The 18,127-nt window shown below is 43.5% G+C and overlaps 1 protein-coding gene across 3 annotated transcripts in view; it reads left to right on the top strand.

Moving 5' to 3' along the window:
• Positions 1-18,127, top strand: part of USP13 (ubiquitin specific peptidase 13) — a 111,609-nt gene that overhangs the window by 56,824 nt on the left and 36,658 nt on the right. For all 3 annotated transcript variants that reach the window (XM_047731115.1, XM_047731129.1, XM_047731123.1), the window contains 5 exons: positions 831-902; positions 1,268-1,361; positions 10,415-10,540; positions 11,600-11,753; positions 13,314-13,488. In XM_047731115.1, coding sequence (XP_047587071.1) covers positions 831-902; positions 1,268-1,361; positions 10,415-10,540; positions 11,600-11,753; positions 13,314-13,488 — 621 coding nt within the window. The remainder of the gene's footprint in view (positions 1-830; positions 903-1,267; positions 1,362-10,414; positions 10,541-11,599; positions 11,754-13,313; positions 13,489-18,127) is intronic.

The raw sequence follows: 18,127 nt of genomic DNA on the forward strand, positions 1-18,127 counted from the left end.
AGGGGTTTGGAGCCAGGCTGCCTGGGTGCACTCTGGGTTTCATCACTCCTTTCCTGAGTAACTTTGGAAGCATCCTGATTTCTCATCTCTCTAATGGGTAACTATACCCATGCCTTCCTTGTATGGTTGTAACGAAAACCCAACCAGGTTATACAGAGAGCCCCCAACAAGTGGTATTTGTCACTGCTATTATCATCGTTCATTTTGATAGGATTGACATAATTCCTAGCCTTACCATTTTTTAAAAAAATTATTTGACAGAAAGAGAGAGAGAGACAGACAGAGAGAGCATAAGCAGGCAGAGTGGCAGACAGAGGGAGAGGGAGAAGCAGACTCCCCACAGAGCACAGAGCCCGACATGGGGCTCAATCCCAGGAGCCTGGGATCATGACCTGAACTGAAGGGAAATGCTTAACGACAGAGCCACCCAGGTGCTCCTTACCATTTGTTTTTGAAATGGCAATTGTGATGGCATAAACTGGTGGCTCTTGACCCTGACTACATGTTATAATCACTTGGGGGACTTTGAAAAGATGGCAAATCCCAGGCCTCAGTCTCAGGCAGTGTTGTTTGAACATCTGGGGGTGGCTCTGGCTTTGGTATTTTCTGGAAAAACTCTATAAGTGATTCTAACCTGCACCCAGGGTTGAGACCCACTGCTAGAAGCACGGGCATTTTAGGGAGGCCCATGAATATGGCTGCAGAGGTAGGATCTCAGAAAAAGTTTTCTGTGAATGGATGAAAGGCAGAAAGGTCTTTACTAGGGTGGCACTTACTTTGTTTCTGTTCTTTCAGTTTTTATGTTTTGACTCTCCCTTCTCATTTTCTAGGTATGTAGGAAATCTTCCAAGAATATTTGACTACTCTCCTTTAGATCCAACACAGGACTTCAACACACAGATGTAAGTACTGATTGAAAAGTATCTAAAAGTATTTTAGGAAAATACCCAGTGATTGAGCATAATGGTTATTGCTGGGTTGCAGAATTAAAGGCAGTTCTCTCTCTTTTAAAAAATTTTCCTGTAATAAAAGTGTTCTAAAATGAGCATGTGCTACTTTTGTAAGAAGAAATATATTAATAGTTATTTATAAAGTACCTAGGATGGTGTGAAATGGCAGCATTTATCGAGAAAAATCAAATAATTAAGTTATTTTTGAGTCATCAAGCTAAAATGTTCCACCTAAAAGCATTCATAGGTAATGCTAATGTCTTTATGGGGAAACAACAATGACCTTTTTGTTTTTCTTTCTCCCTCCTGTGCTGCAGGACTAAGTTAGGACATGGCCTTCTCTCGGGCCAGTATTCAAAACCTCCAGTGAAATCTGAGCTCATTGAACAGGTGATGAAGGAGGAACACAAGGTATGTGTCCCAGTGTTTGCCATGTTGAGATGCAGGTAGGAGGAGCCTTTGCCAGCTAGAATGTGGATTTCCTATGATTTGGCACATGGTGGCTATAAATTTAGCAAGCTGTCAGAATAACTGTTTTATTTTGGAGTCTAGGGTGTCTGTGTGCTCTTAAAACTTATGGTAAGAAATCGCTAGGGTTGGTGTTTCTAGTGACAGTTGCTTTATGAATTATAAGTGAGTGTCATCATAAACGGTTTTCAGAACACTGTTCTTCATAACATAGAGCTGAGATGGGAGGAAGAAGCCTTATAGAAATATAAACATTTTCTCCTTGGTAACATAATCTTGGCCCTTATAATATCTGTCTCCTCCTAAGCCTCGACTTTGTTTGCTAGGATTTTTCCAGAAGCTGGTTGTTAAAAAACAGCACACACATTCCTATTCTTCCCCCTTCTCCACCCCACTCCCACTGAGGAGCTGAGGATTCTGAATTTCTGGAGAGGTCTGGGCAGTCCCCATTTTTGGTAAGCTCCCAGGGGGTTTGTCAACACACTCAGGTATGAGAAACTCAGTTGGCCACTCAGTCACTGTTTATGATAGGATAACTGAAAGATGTACTCCGTCTCCTAATAGCCAGACTTGCATTTCCGTGTGCCTGCAAATAGGCTACTGACCCTTCCCTGGGTGGCTCTGTTGCATGGCTCCAGAGGGCACTGCTCACAACCTGGTCTTGCTGAGGGGTACCCTTGAAATTCTGCTGGGCACAGCTTACCTGGCTGTGCATTTGGCAGCCTGGTTCATAGCATTGCCTGTGGTCTCGTGGAGGGCATGCCCTTTTCCCCTACCACCTGCTCTGACCTCAGCGGGCTCTGTCTTGACTTAGTGGGCAAGTCTGTTTCTCAAGTGTTGGCCTCTGTGCTCCCACCTAAAGTCAGTCATCCTGAACTAGATTGATAGCAGGAATTGAAAGTGAATAGATTCTTGTTCATAATGAACCCAGCTAGTTGGGGAAATGGAGCGACTGAGAGAAGGGAGAGTATGAAGGGACCACCTAGAGGCAGTGTTTGGAGATGGGGAGTAGGAAGGGGTTGAAGAGGATAGAGTGGCATGGGGACTGGAGGATGAATTGCTATCCAGCATGGCAAGATGCCAAGTTCCTTATCCATTGAAGACTGGAAGGCACTCATCTGGGATGCAGCTGGAGGGATGGTTTGGTTGTGGGGCTGGGGGCTAGGGGTCATCCAGGCTTCTTCTACCTCTGAGACTCTGTGAATCTTTGAAGAGGTGTTGGTGAAAACAACTTGGTCCAACATTTTCTTTTCATGACATTTATCCTGGGTTTTCATCCCTGCTATGGCACTTCTTGGGCTGCTTTTGGGTCAGAGCCCACCTTCCTTGGTGATGGAGAAGGAGCCTGGCCTGGGTCTTGGCACTCTGGCTTCCTTTCTGGGCTCTGTCAGGAGTCACATAAACTTCCAGTCCCAGCAGTCAAATGGCAGAATGAGTCCAGGTGGTTGTTGTGAATGTTACAGGTGTGAAGGTTGTCTCTCCAGTGTAAATAAAATCTCGGTATATTACATGCCTGCGGTTGTGTTTTTGGAATCTACTCATTTAAGAAAATATGGAACGGAAAATCATCAATTTGGTGATGTTTGCAAGTAAAGTTTGGTTTTGTTAATATTAAAATGTCCTTTTACATCAGAGTAAGAATAGTTCTTCTATGAGCAAGGCACATTCTTCATGCTATGAACAATGACTGCTTAGGCCCTTGCCCCCTCCTACCATTGGGCTTAGTGATCGTTGTGTGGTAGCTCTGTGATCTCCTGGGGTCTGAAACCTACATGTTGGTCTGAACTCCTGCTTTGTGTGGTCCAGCGTGGGTAGTATGGCAGCATTTGGGCCATATTTGGTCTGTAGGTGTGTTTTGCTTGGCCCGCACATAAACATCTAAATTTCCAGCTTCTCTCTCTTTTTCTCTTTGAGAGAGAGTGAGTGCAAGTTGGGGGGGCGGGCAGGAGAAGGGCAGAGGGACAGGGAAGAGAGAATCTTAAGCAGGCTCCGTGCCCAGTGTGGAGCCTGATATGGAGCTCGATCTCATTGTCCTGAGACCTTGACCTGAGCTGAAACCAAGAGTTGGATGCTTAACTGACTGAGCCACCCAGGCGCCCCAGAACTTCCAGGTTCTCTTAAACAGTCAGACCCTGTAGCAGTTCCAGGCCCATGATAGCAGATGGCTGGAGCTGAGTAGCAGCCCTCCTTCAAACAGGACACACAGTCCCCAGCTGGCTCCAGTCCCTTTGTGATTCATGACTTGGCAAGTACACTGTTGTATTTCAGTGTGTGACCTTTGATCTAGATGATCTGTAAAATCCTTTCCTGCTCTGTGGTGCCATGATCTAGTGGTCTTCAGTGAAGAATCTTGAATGTGACCAGTAGTATGGTGTGCATCTTGGGAGTGGTGGGGAAGACCCGTCTAGCTGGGTGGAATATACGTCTTTGGCTCAGGCACCAGTAGGGTACCTTTAGTGTTCAAAATGAGCTTGACTTGACCATATGATATTCTCTGTGGCCCTGGAGGAATCACTTTTAATCTGTTACTTGAACAGGCAAGTATTTCACAGTAAAATCTCCATTCCCCTTGACTGCGGAGGGAATTACTTTCTGAGGCATCAGGATTTTCACTGGCAGTTGGTTTCAGAGAAACTGATTTGTGGGACTCTTTCTTCTCTCAGGGGTCAGAAGCCCTTTGGTCAGGTGACCTTGTCTCAGGTCTGTGACATTTGTGATTGGTAATGTGCCTGAAATGCCCTAAGAGAAGAAAGAAGGCATACAAGACCAGAGAAGGGGATGGATCACAAGAGGAATGTGGGTTGGAAGGGAGAGAGAGCAAGAAAGGAGTCAGAGCCATGTGGCGGGAGTGCCTTTTTATAGGGCCCCCTGCCAGCTGTGGTACTAATAACTAAGATTGCTTATGAAAGGCCAGGCTCTTTCTGTATGCTCACTAACGCACAGAAAACCTGCATGAGGTTACACAGCCAGAGAGTGACAGGGCTGGGATTCATACCTAGCGGGCTGGCCCCTGCATCTGCTTTTGACCTCTACATGATCCTGCTTACCCCACAGTTGTTCCAGCATTTACTTCAGGTGTCCAAGTGCCTCAGTGTGTGGATGGTGTAGGTGGATGACAAAAGGGGGTCCTTAAAGTCTGCAGAATTACCAGATGGCCCGTCAACTTGTTTCCCAATGCCTCTGTCTTGCATTTCTAGGCTACATGCTTCCTGGTATTAAATTGGTCTTCTACAGACCAAGGTGAAATCTAGTTTTTATATGTGCATGCTTACTTCACATTTTCTTCTATAAAAAGATTTGTGGTATTTGTTTTGGGCACTGCCGTTTCTATATAAATGTGTTGAATTGATTTTTAAAATTAAGTTGCATCCACAGTAGATAAAACCTCCCACTATAAAGGGACACTTTTATTTCTTCAAAAAATTTACTCCTGATCTTATGCAGTCTGAGACCACGCTTTCACACATTTTAATGCTGAATATTCTGTAATTTATTTCTCTTTCCGAAGAGAACATGTTTAAAACAATTCTATGTTTCAAACAAACTGCATTTTTTTTTTAAGATTTTATTTATTTATTTGACAGAGATCACAAGTAGACAGAGAGGCAGGCAGAGAGAGGTTTTGGGGAAGCAGGCTCCCTGCCAAGCAAAGAACCCGATGTGAGGCTCAATCCCAGGACCCTGAGATTATGACCTGAGCCGAAGGCAGAGGCTTAACCCACTGAGCCACCCAGGCGCCCCAAATGTAACGTTTCTAACTCACTTTTTGAAATATGAAAAATAGCTTGGGGGAAGGCACTCTGTTCCTTTAGCTGGATCTGGTTAGGAACTGGGTTAGATCCAAGGTTTATGGTTTAAGGTTAAACCTTAAACCAGGTTAAGGTTAAAACAGATGCCATACACCTGTGTATTAGGGGCAGGCTGGGATGTGGCTACCTTTCTTTTTATTCCTGGAGTTTTACTGTGTGAATGTCTGTGCAGGTGTTGCTCTAATGTGATACAAAGCCCAACTCTTGCTATGTGTGTATTAATTAAAGCATTAGGCTCAGAGGATTGTGAGTGAGGAGTTCTAGTGCAGAGCTAAACAGAAAGTTTACCTTCTTAGTGCAGAGCTAAACAGAAAGTCTTGTGTAAGCATTTGGGAAAGATTCTGAACACTGTAGTCCTCTTGCTAATTTTAGCTGATCTGTTTTGCAATTGCTGATGGAGGAAGTAAGTACAGTATCCTATAAATATGACAGGTTCCTTAGGTGGTTGCTATTTTAGAGACTCCCGGGGCTCCCTCCTAATAGAGTTAGTTGTTGGGACTAGTCATGGCTTCAGCTGTGTAAGAGCTAGCTCGTGGGTGAGAATGCGTGCTTCCTGAAGGCAGGTCTGACTCTTGGTCAAGTCTGGTCACTCCCTCTCTTCGTGTGCGGTGATAGACCCATAGGGGACTTTGGGATGATATCAGTGATGTGTTGACAATTAGGAGACGTGGTTTCTTTGACTTAGTTCTTTGGTTCTTATTTTGACTTTTGGTTTCTTTTAAGTATTAGCTGCCTTATTCAGAGCCTGGTCTTCTTTTTTATTTTATTTTTTTTTTATTTTCCAGTATGCATACAAGTAGCATTGTGTAGCTTTAGCAATTGCCATTCTGCCAGTCTGGTTTCAGTAATCCCCTCTAGGCTCAACTTTTTCTTCCCCTTCCTCTGTCCTCCCCTTCCTGTCCCTCCCCTTCCCTGCAGCGTATTAACACAAAATCCAAGCATCCTTCTTGTCACCTGTAAATGTTAGCACACATCTGTGACTAAAATACCTTCTTTTGTTTTTCCACATAAAAATCATGTTAAAAGTTTTAAGTGTTAGAAGCACACCCACAAAATTAAACTGTTCCTCAGCATCATCTAATACCCAGTTCAGGTCTGGATTTTCCCCTGCAGTGTCAAAGATGACTTTTATAATTCCCCCTCCTTTTCTTTCTGCAAGCTGTTGATTGGTGGAAGGAGCTGAATCATTTGCCCCAGGATCACTTTAAAGATTGTTGTCTTGTTCAGCTTGTGTTTCTGATAAGCTGGAAGCTAGATCTGGAAGACTTTCTACTATACTAGGTATGAAGGGAAGGTACTATTCATTGAGTGAGGGAATTAGGGGGGACGTCCCCTCTGCAATCAGGTAGAATAGGCGTGGGACATGGATGCAGGCAGCCAGCCCAGCTGATGATCAAGGCATTAATTGTGGAGTAGTCTAGTTGGAACTAAAAGGCTCAAACCCAGCTGCGAAATTCAGGAGTTGGTCTGCAGTGTGATGGGGAGAGGGAGACATAGCTTCTCTCTGGTTAGGAAGCCTTTTCAAATAGCTTTCCAATGATCAATAGTTCTCAAGCTATAGCTGGCGGAGGATGGAACAAAGGATTAAGAAAGGTCAGTCGAGAAAAAACAAGGAAACGAAATTGGTAGAGAAAGAGTAGAGGTGTGGCTCATGAAGGATGCTGGACCACGGTCCAGGTGCAAGGCCGAGGTTCTGGGGGTTTCACCAGGGTCCCGCTTGAGACTTCTTCCAGTTACACAACCACACAGTGGTGAAGCGCAGCAGCCAGATTTTCTGAATTTCCTGACTTGTTGAACTTCCCAAGGCAGCTGCTTTGATGGGGACAGGCAATCCCATCAAGTAGAAACCCAGATGGCAGGAGAAATGCCATCCGCAGCAGGCAGTGAGTGCGTGCTTATGGGAAGACCTAAAGAGAGATGCCCAAGGTGAAAAGATGGATTCCAAGTGGTGCCCTGAGACATACTGTCTTCCTTTCTTAGCAACTGGTAAGATGGACTCAGGGCCACCAGAGATGAGAACTAGTGTGTGAAGGTGATATTAAGACATGGGATAAAGGGAGACAGACAGACACACAGACAGAGAGATGGAGGGACAGCAAGTGACTGACTTTTGTAGCTGTGTGGTGCTGAGCCAGTTACTCAACGCTGCTTTGCCTCAGTTTCCTCATCTGTCAAGTGGAGAGAATCTTCCTCCTCCTTCTCCTCCTCATTAGGTTAAGTGAGTTAAGCAAGATGCATGTATAAGGTTCTCGGAACTATGCCTGGCACCTAGTACGTGTTCATCCAAGTTCCTAGAATAATGTCTGATATGTTAGAGCACTTCATAAATTTCTGTTAAATGGATGAATAAATGTTAGCCATTATGCAAAGATCAGGCATGACTTTTGCTTGCTTGTGTTGGCTGCTGCGAAGCTTATAGACATCAGCAGTGTGAGTAAAGAGAGTTGTAGTTGTTACATCTTTTTCAGGAGGTATATATATACAGGAATATTTAATTGCCAGGTAAATAGCGGTCTTTACCTAGCACTGGAAGCACATCAGAAGCCAGGGGTGTGTACAGGATGGGCATTTATGTATGGTTTCCACATTCTCAGAAGCCCACATGCTGCCACTTCGGCTGTTCTCCTTTAAGAGCCGCTGGCACTATTCCAGGTCCTGGGCAGTGTCCCTCAGCGTTTGTCATAGATACATGGGTTGTCTCTCATTTCCCCACGGTCTCTCAGCTCTCGGAAGGCAGAAGCCCCAGGGGTCTGTGTGAAGTACGTGGTTAGTAAATACAGGATGACAAGGTCAGGTATATATTCAGCAAGACAGGACACTTCATCCTAATTTTATTAGAACATGTGTTGGGGAGCTGCAGGGAGGTGGATAAGGGAGTTTTCCCATCCCCTGTTGCATCTGACTGTGTGACTGTGCACACCTAAGCGCTGCCTAGATGTCCAGGAGATCCCAAAGGACTGTGAGATGTGGCCTCCACCTGCCAAGGTCCACTGTCAAGCTGAGGAGATGGGCTAGGGCAGACTGAAAGTTGAAGGAAGTGGGAGGCACTTTGTGCTGTGTGCCCAGTGATGGCCCAGGGAGCACGCTTCCCAGATCTAGATGGGAATGTGGCCCAGAACGGAGCAAGTGGAGGTCTTGAGAAGACGTGTGTGGGCAGCAGCTACATACTTTGTGGGGTACACGAACTTCTTCCTTTGCTTGTTTGCCAAGGTGGGGTGTGTCTCACTGAGACCTACTAGGGGCTCCAGCTGCCATTCCCATTTTTGTGTGGGAGAGCCTGGAATTGGAATCAGAACCTGGACTTCATTCTGGTTCTGCTGTGTTAGCTGCATGGTAATCTGTCTGGAGGACCTCCTTGAGTTGGAAGACCCTTCTGGCACTTCTTTGCCCATCTCTGTCCCCCTAGCTATAAAACGAGGATAACGGCAGTACCCTCTCCACAGGGTGATTGTTGAGTATGAAATGAAGTGACAGGTAACACCATTATTAGATGCATGAACTTGGAGGGAACTCAGGAATCAGCTTTCTCATGAGCCCATCTCTGTCCTCAGTGGCCCTGTGGACTCATCCCACTCTGCCTCTTCAGAGCATCACAGGCAGATCGCCTAGATTTCCAGTGATTCCTGGAGATTACCAGCTTTAAAAAAGTTCAGTTCACATCAAAGGCAGTTGAAAACTTTTTCCCACTCCCTAGCTTCTGAGTCTTGGAAACCAGTGGTGTGCAAGGGTTAGCATCAGCATCTTCTGGTCATTTTTCATCCTTGCTTCCTCCAATTCTGGCCCCACTAGAGTCAAGCAGGGTCCATGGGATGGAGACATTAGACAAGAGGCAGAGCCTTTTGCTGAGCTAGTGTGTTTGGCTCCCTCCTGGCTGCCATGTCTAGCCTTTTTGTAAGGACACATTAGTGGCTCTTTAGAGATGTCCCTCTTCCGTGCTTGTCCACTTAGGGACCTCCCTGGGACCTCTCTCTGATGCTCTGTGCAGCTGGCCTCTGTAACCCCCACCTCGGCTCCAGCCTCAAGTCTTCTGCGCTGGCCCGCCTTCCATCGTCTTAGGCAGTGTCCTTTCTGAAGGAGCCTGGTGATCTTCTGAGCTATGCTTCTGGTCCCCAGGGACATTTACATATCCTTGTCCTCCGGAGTTGTCCTTGCCACCCGCTCTTCCCACTCTGTCATCCTAGTCATTGTTGCCAGGCTTCTCCAGTGTCTGCCGGCGAAGGGCAAGCTCCTGGGAACAACCATGCTCTGATCCAGAAAGAGCCCACAGCAGATGTGGGCACCTACATACCTCTACGACAGTTACTAGGGTGTCATTTCCTGCTCTTGCAAGAATAGGCATACCTCGGAGAGAACGTGGGTTCCGTTCCAAGGCTACCGCAACAAAGGGACTGTTGCAGTCAAGTGAGCCAAAGGAATTTTTTGGTTTCCCAGTGCATATCAAAGTGATGTTTACATGATACTCTGGTTTATTGAGTGTGCAACAGCATTATGTCTAAAAAAACAATCTATGTACCTTAATTAAAAACACCTTATTGCTGAAAAATGCTAACCATCATCTGGGTTTCCAGTGAGTTGTAATTACTGACTGCAGATCACCATAACAAATAGAATAATAATGAAGAAGTTCAAAATATTTCCAGAATAACCAATAGGCACAACATGAGCAAATGCCATTGGAAAAATGGCATCAGTAGACTTGCTAGACGCAGGGCTGCCATGAACCTTCAATTTGTAAAAAACACCATATGGTCAAATCACAATAAAGCAAAGCACGATCTAATGAGGTATGCCCGTCTCTACCAGGGCTTCTCTCCTGCCCTCTTGTGGGGAGGGAAGGAAGGTGCGGAGAGTGCTCCTCTCCATTGACTTCCTTCTGAGGACCCCCACTCAGGCCTCTCTAGCCTGCCCTGAAGTGGGCTGTCATAGACTGGCTTGGCCACTGTGGAGCAAACCCTGTGAAGACGGACCTTAGAAAGTGGGGGTGTTTATCATGTCTTGTTAGTGTGGTGCCTGCTGCACAGAAAACATCCAGTGAATGTTGGCTCTTAACATTGTTTAGCCTCTGTTGTTTAGCTTCAGTTGTCTCATCTGAAAATTGGGGTTTATGGTAATCCCTACTCTGCTGGCCGCTTCATGCTGTGAGTGCGTAGGAAAGTGTGATGAGTTGGTTTTACTTTTATATTTCAGCCTCAACAGAATGGGATCTCTCCACGCATGTTTAAGGCCTTTGTAAGCAAGAGCCACCCGGAGTTCTCCTCTAACAGACAGCAGGATGCCCAGGAGTTTTTCTTGCACCTGGTGAATCTAGTAGAGGTGAGTAAGTCCATCTTCAGAAATGCTCAAAAGGTTGTAAGAAGGGTGTCCAGCGCCTGGGGGCGGTCCTCTCTAGTGGTCCCCTCTGGTGGGGCCGGGATGCCCACCCTCAGCCCCTTTCCTGAATCTGTCACAGTCCCAGCTGGTGCTGCATCAGCGTGAGGCTTTCTCTTCTCAGCCCACGTGGGGTGATCGCTGCGCATGTTCTCCTTTCTAGCACTTCTGGATCTCCCCATCCTCCTTTTAATTTGTGCTTAAAGGAATGTTTGTCCATTATTTAATTCAAAAGTTTTTTTTTGGTCTCTATGACAAAGCTGCTTAAGAGTCCAGTGTGGTATTTGGTGTCCTTGTGCCCCCACTCAGAGATGGTCACACTTTGGTCCCAGCAGAGCTGAGTCACATTCCGTGCTGTGGTTCTTAAAAGCTACCGAGAATTTGTGATTAAAGGCTTTCTTCTCCTTCTTAAAAAGCAACTTCTTTTTTTTTTTTATGATTACAAAAATATTCTCTGTGGAAGATTAAAAAGGCACAAAGGAGAAAATCAAAATAGCCAGTGGTAACAGCCCCTACAATTAAGCAGTGCTAACATTTCGGTGTCTGACCTACCAGACACTTTCTCGGTGCATTTATTGATTCTCTCCATGCTGTTTTATAAGCATCAGTTTCCACTTACTCTGTTGTGAATGTTTTGCCACATCATGACATATTTGAATGTAGCATGATTTCTTTTTTGTGTATAATTTACACCAATGCATTTCCATGATCGTATCATACGTGGCTTAATTTTTGCAGGGCAAAAAAAAAAAACAAACCCAAAAAACTGTTAGTGGCTGCATCATGTTCATTCACATGGTCAGCTATAGTTTATTTAACCAGTCCCCTGTTTTTGGATATATGCCCGTGCCTTGTTATTAAAGTACTCTGGTGAACGGCCATGCCAGAAGGAACACTTAGTAACGCCAGATCCTTACTCCAGATTTATATATTCGCTTCTGTGCCAATTTTTATTCATGAGTTAATATTCATACATTTACTGACCTGATCTAATCAAACCTGCAGAGGAATCGCATTGGCTCAGAAAACCCAAGCGATGTTTTTCGGTTTTTGGTGGAAGAACGTATTCAGTGCTGTCAGACACGAAAAGTGCGCTACACGGAGAGGGTGGATTACCTGATGCAGTTACCTGTGGCCATGGAGGCAGCAACGAACAAGGGTAACGGTCCCAAACTGGGAACTTGGCGATGTGCTTCCTCATACGTGCAAACAAACCCTTGAATCGGAGATAACGCGGTTTACTACTGCTCAGTGGAGTCAGGAGGAGACCCAGCCCAGATGGTGTCTGGTTCGCACCTCTCTTTTCCTCTTTTCCCCAGTCCCCATGTGCCTTTCTTGTGAGAAGAGTCAGATGAATCACGGGTTTTTGTTGGAGGGATTATGGGCAGAACCTGTTTTAGAGCCTATAAATTTGATCAGCTGGTTGGCTTGGAGTCAGCTTACTTTGGAGGAACATTATTTGTACTTATAGATGTGGAAAATTCTTTAATGCTAGCACTCATGAGTTGTGCCATAAATTCTGGGGGAAATGATCAGAACGGCATTTTTCGAGGTGAGATGTTCTAGCAGCGACCTCCTGAAATAATCGGACTTTGGCATCTGAGTATTGAAGATGCCCCTAGTGGGAGATGCAGCCGGCAGGGCTCCTGTAGAAGCGAGGCCCATTAGAAGGGTTTTTGGACTCCGGGAACAGGAAGGAGGTGGAGGAACTGCTGGGATCTGAGGGGAAGTCCTTCAATCAGGCTGTCTGGTTCTTTCCTGGCAAAATAGGTGAATGGTATTTCTTAGAATTAACATTTAAAAGCAGAAAAAAGGTAAAATGTATGCTATATTGCTTATGTCTGTGAACTGGTCATTTCTGTAAAGGTCAGTAACTCACTGGGTGGCCTTCCTTCCTCTTTTTTTGGAGGGGGGTCAGTTTGTTGTGCTAATAGACAAGCGATGATTATGATGATTTTAAGGTGAAATGATTTCCATTTTCTACATGCTCTTGCAGCTTTTGGCTAGTTTCTAAATTCTTATCCATTATATAAGGTAGAAATGAGGGTAGGGGACTGTGGTTTGTTTCCTTTCTAGAATTAGGCTTAATTGCTTTCTCTTGCCAGCCTCGGGGATGTTCCGCTCAGTTCTGTGATCCTCTCTAACCCACTGTTTATAATTTATGAAGAGTAACTATTCTTTTTCAGAAAGATTTATAATGTAGTCCCTGGAAATTGATTGTTGGGATGCCTAATACTGGCATCCTAGATAAAAGTACATCATAAACTGGTTGTGGACTGGACAATGAATTTTAAACCCATATTCAGGTGTGCTTAAGAAAACACATAGGTGCATAAGGGTGCCCCGAAACTGATAAATCAGGAGTGATTTTTTTTTTTTTGTAAACAAAGTGAATTCCCAGAAAGACCCCATCAAAACTATATAAAATTTTGACTTGTAGGCAGTTTCCAAGAGCAGATCTGCTGACTCCTGGGAAGTTGATGGTGTGCTGTCTTCTTTTTCCCTTGGTATTTAATCGTTTGAGCAGGAATCCTGTAGAAAGTCCTTTTAGGTTGGTAGCTCTGCTATCTGAACTTGTTTGTAACCTCAACCTGAAGTTGTCTGGGAAGTATTGGTTAGAATCATGGCCCGGCCCAGACACCTTTAGGAAGATTGGCCAAAGTGGGTGTTTTGTACTTCAGGAAGATAGAGTGAGTCATTCATTTGCTCTTTTACTCAGATGAACTGATTGCCTACGAGTTAACGAGAAGGGAAGCAGAAGCAAACAGAAGACCCCTTCCCGAGTTGGTTCGCGCCAAGATACCATTTAGTGCCTGCCTTCAGGCCTTTTCTGAACCGGAAAACGTAGATGATTTCTGGAGCAGCGCCCTACAAGCAAAATCTGCGGGTGTGAAGTAAGTACACATGTGTGTACGCTTTTGTGTTTGTGCTTGTGTGGCAGTAGTGGGGTAAGGAGGGGCGCTTAAGAGGTTGGGACTGGGTCAGGGAGAGGTGGTGGGTGTTATATGAGTCTGCCCACGCTTTCTCAGGTGTGGTGAGATGGGGTTATGATTTATGCAACCCTAATTTTCATAGAGCTCACTTGTGTGAGGCCTGTCCAAGAAACCAGGCTTATAATCTATGTTGTGTGCTAGCAAGGGAATGTCTTCTCTTTTCTTTCTTTCTTTCTTTCTTTCTTTCTTTCTTTCTTTCTTTCTTTCTTTCTTCCTTTCTTCCTTTCTTCCTTTCTTCCTTTCTTCCTTTCTTCCTTTCTTTTTTTAAGGAAGGTTGTGGTTTATCCTTTATTAGGAATTTGCTTTTTTTTTTTTGCCAAGGACCTCCTAACCACCCCTCCCCCACCACATAGCAAGAATCTATTAATGAAGAGATTACAGAAATACTTATGGTAGTCTTCAATATTTAAACTCCCCTATGATAGATTTTAATTCCATAATTAAAGACTTGGCTTAGCATTTGGTGACCGGGGCTTTCGGGACATCTCGAAGTGGACATACAGCTCCTGATTGTTCTGATGAGCTGCTTGGGACATAGAAAATGCTGTTTCCCCATCTTGCGCCTCATTGTCAGGCACATAAAACATTTTTTCCTGCACTTGATTAACTGATTTTATACAGTCAAGTCCTAGCCAATGCACATCATACAATTAGAAAACGAGTACTCACAGAGGCATAAAATGAAGGTAGATCTGAAAGTTTGGCTCTGGGAATCTTACTTCTTTTGGGTATTCTTTGGCAGTCTCTCCTTCTAGCTAAAATTGAGCTCTACTTTGATGCACAGGGTCGTGAAGGCAGAAGAGCTACTGCTGGATGTTTTTATCACCTCAAGTCGCAGTCAGACTTAAATCAATTATTCCCTGCAATAGCCATCGCTTGGGATTCTTCTTTGTTTCAGATGATTGACCTCCTATGTTAAAAATGGGAAAACAGAAAGAATTTATTTTAGAAGTTAAAAAAGGCCATGTTTTCTTAAAATAATTTTTATAAAAATGTTCATATCCAAATGAGATTAATAATAGTCCATTCAGTTATTAATTATCCATTGTGGAGTAAGTTTTCATCCTAGGGTTGCTCAGTTATGGGATGTGTGTGTGTGTGTGTCCTCACAGATAAGTGTTAGTGAGTTGGTATGTTCAATGCATGAGACTCACTTCACTGAAACCTGGAGCCATCATTGGGCAGTTAGACATCTATACACTATCTTAGTGATAGACCCAATTTCTTTCATTATCCCCCCCCCCAGCTTTATTGAATATCATTGATAGTATTGAGATATTGACATATATTGATACATATTGAGATAAAATACTATTGTACGTTTAAGGTGTACATTTTTTTTTTTTACTTTAATTATTGACCATAGGTAGGTTTCTCAAACCTGGATTCTTCTCTCTTTGCACTTGAATTCTGATTCCATGTGGGGCATAGAAGTGATCAGGGGACCTGACCTCCTAGAAAGTGACCAGCATCAGGTGTAAGCTACAGTGTTCTTCATTTCCCTGTCTACTTACCCACCCTTTTCTGCTCTTCAGAAAAGTAGCCTCATGTCTTAGAAGTGCAAGTTCTGACATACTCTCTGGGCCTGTGGGAAGGAGTCTTCTCATCACTAACAGAAGGCCCATCATTAAAATGGAGTAGGGAGGCATTGGCTTTGTAGAGACGGAGGCTCTCGCCCTGGGGCAAGTGGCTGGGAGATCTGGATTCATCTCCTGTGTCCCCTTTCCAGCGTATGTTCTATCCTAAGGCAAAGTCACCACACAATGTCCTCCTTCCATCTGTAATGGAGGAATGATGCTTGCTTACCCGGTTTTCTCCTCAAATGCTATGAAATATTTAGTTGTAGGCAGTGCTAATGTAGCTGTCTAGGAGAGGGGTTTCTGCTTTCTCTAATCCTTAACAGTAGATATTCAATGGATTTTTCCTTTTCATCTTTTATATGTATATGTGCCCTCATGGTTTTATGTGTATGAAAAAAATGAATATTGGATATATCCAGTTGTTAATTGAAAACTGGTCTTTGTGGAAAAGGAGAAAACATGTTTTAGGTTAATAAAGCAACTACCATATTTGTCCATATATCATTCCAGGTCATGTGTTAAGCACTTACCATCAATTAACCTTTAATCCTCTTGGTATTACTAAGGGGTAGGTGCTACTATTCTCCCATTTTATGGATAAGAAAATAAAAAGAGAAGTAATAGGCCAGTAGGTGGCAGACCTGGAATTCATTCAAACTGATTGAATTCAAAGTTTAAACCCTTAATCCCTCTATATGTATTATCCCATATTTTTGATCATGCTTGCTTATTCTCATATCCTTGTAATCCTTATGTAGCCTTGCATATTCCTTATTAGTTCTTATCATGTTTCAAATATTAGCTTTGGGGAAACCACTTCTGTGAGTTCCTAATAGATTTTTTTTCTTTTTCTTATTTCCAGCAGTATAGACATGATCTCTTCCCTATGTTAGTTTGGGGCCTTGAATTTTTCTTGTGTTAGACCCAGAGCCTGAAAGGCCAGGAAGAGGCAAAAGATGTCCTTTTTGTAGAGTTTTGGCTAGTATGGACCAGACATAAAGGCTCTTGCCTTAAATAGTCCTGAACGGACTGTTTCTGGGAACAATATTAGTGTCTGGAAAGTTCATTCACCCTGCAAGTATTATTGTTCACCAGGAATATCCTAGGCAATGAGCCGAACAAGACCTAGGTCCTGCTGTCAAGCAACTCATGCGTTAAAGGTCAATAGGGAGAGATTTTGTCTTGACTTTTATCATTTATGAAGAGGAGAGCACAGTGTGGGGTTCCAGAGCACAAGCTTTAGGTGGACGGGCAGTGCTTGAATCCCCAGTGTAGAACTTACTGAAACATGATCTTGGCCAAGTGAAACAAGAAACAGGCCAAGACACTGTTTCCTTAACTGTAAGCGGGATAATAATACTTTCTTCATAGGGTTGGAGTGAAGAGTAAGAGGAGAGAAACTTTGCAAAGTGCTTTGTATACTGCCTTGTGCAGAGTAAGCGTATGCTGTGATTGTTATAACCATTGTTTTTATCTTTCCTTTCCTTTTTTTGGCCTTGGGTTGTACAGTTTGTGGTTAATTAATTATCATATTTTCAACATATTTAATGGAAAGGATAGAACTATGCTGTGTTTTTTTAGTTGCCAGGTTTTCAGTACAATAGACAATCTTAATTTCATGGGGAGGGACAGTTTATATATTTTTCTTATTAAAACATTTGTGGTGTTTTTGCCTCGATTGTAATTAGTGAACAATTGATAGGATAATGATAATAGGTTGTCAATAGACAGCATAATAGTGTTGTCAAGCACTATTTTAAGCACTTTGTGTCCTGACTCATTTAGTTCCCATAGCAGTTTTTGGAGGTAAATTTGTTGTGTGTCTACCTAGATCTTTTGAATGATTTACACTCCAGTGGTCTTAATACAGAAATTTTCAAGAAAAATTTTAATTTCCAGGAATGAATTTTAGGAATAAAAGAGTAAGCGGTGCATCATTTACAACTTTGTTAGATTTCAGGAGTTGATGTCCCAAGCCTGCAATTAATGAATGCTAATTACTACTTTTGACATTATTTTGAACAAATATATATTGAGCAGTTACTACCTGTGTGATTCAATTTGAGACCCTGTAGAGGCTACAGAAATGAATAAAGCGTGCTTACCCAATAGGGCGGATGTAAATGTGGGTGTCATCTAACCTGATGTCTGGTACTCTCAGGTTGGGAGTTACCCATAACAAAGGGGTATGTTAAATTATCCACCCCTCTCCCATTCAACCCCGCCTCCAGTTCCCTGCACTGCCCCTTGCCCCCTGCTGTCACCAGTTGTTTTACTCACCCAGTTACTGACCACAGAGCAACTGCAAGAATCTTAGGGTTTCTGAACCACATTTTGGAGATCATTGACTTACTGATGACTTTTGGTTGGTCTCACTGTTCTATACTTTCCAGCTTTTAAGCTGATGTGGTAAGAGGAAGAGGTCAATCAGAAAGGTGATATTTTTATGTTAGTTGAAAACACTGGATGGAGTTTGTTGGGTTTCAGGGAAATTAGTACTTGGCTATATTTAAGTAAGAATGATGTTTATTATTGCCTCTCAGAAGATAGGAAAACCTAATTAGAGATAGTATGATAATTTCCAAAGAATGAACCAGGATAATGATAGATGAGTTCCTTAGGATGGTTAAGCTCCTTTATTTATTTATTTATTTTTTAAAAAAAACTCCCTTACATTATTGCCTATACCCTTCTACTGTCCTTGTGATGGAGAATTTGAGATCCAGAGAAGTTAAGTGACTTGCCTGGGGCAAAGAACAGGTCAGCGACAGCTCAAGTCCAACACCTGGTGGATTGTAGCTCTTTTATGACCAGATCATCATGCTAATTCCCTAGGAATTCGGAGTGTATATTCTAGTGTGCCAAGTGGTTTCACATCATTTCAGGAACATCGCATTGCCCTGTCAGGTAGCTATTATTAGTAAATTTGTTTTGTAGATGTGACCCTCATGGAGGGTCAG

This window comes from Lutra lutra, chromosome 1 (genome assembly GCF_902655055.1).
Source record: "Lutra lutra chromosome 1, mLutLut1.2, whole genome shotgun sequence".
Classification (NCBI taxonomy): Eukaryota; Metazoa; Chordata; class Mammalia; order Carnivora; family Mustelidae; genus Lutra; species Lutra lutra.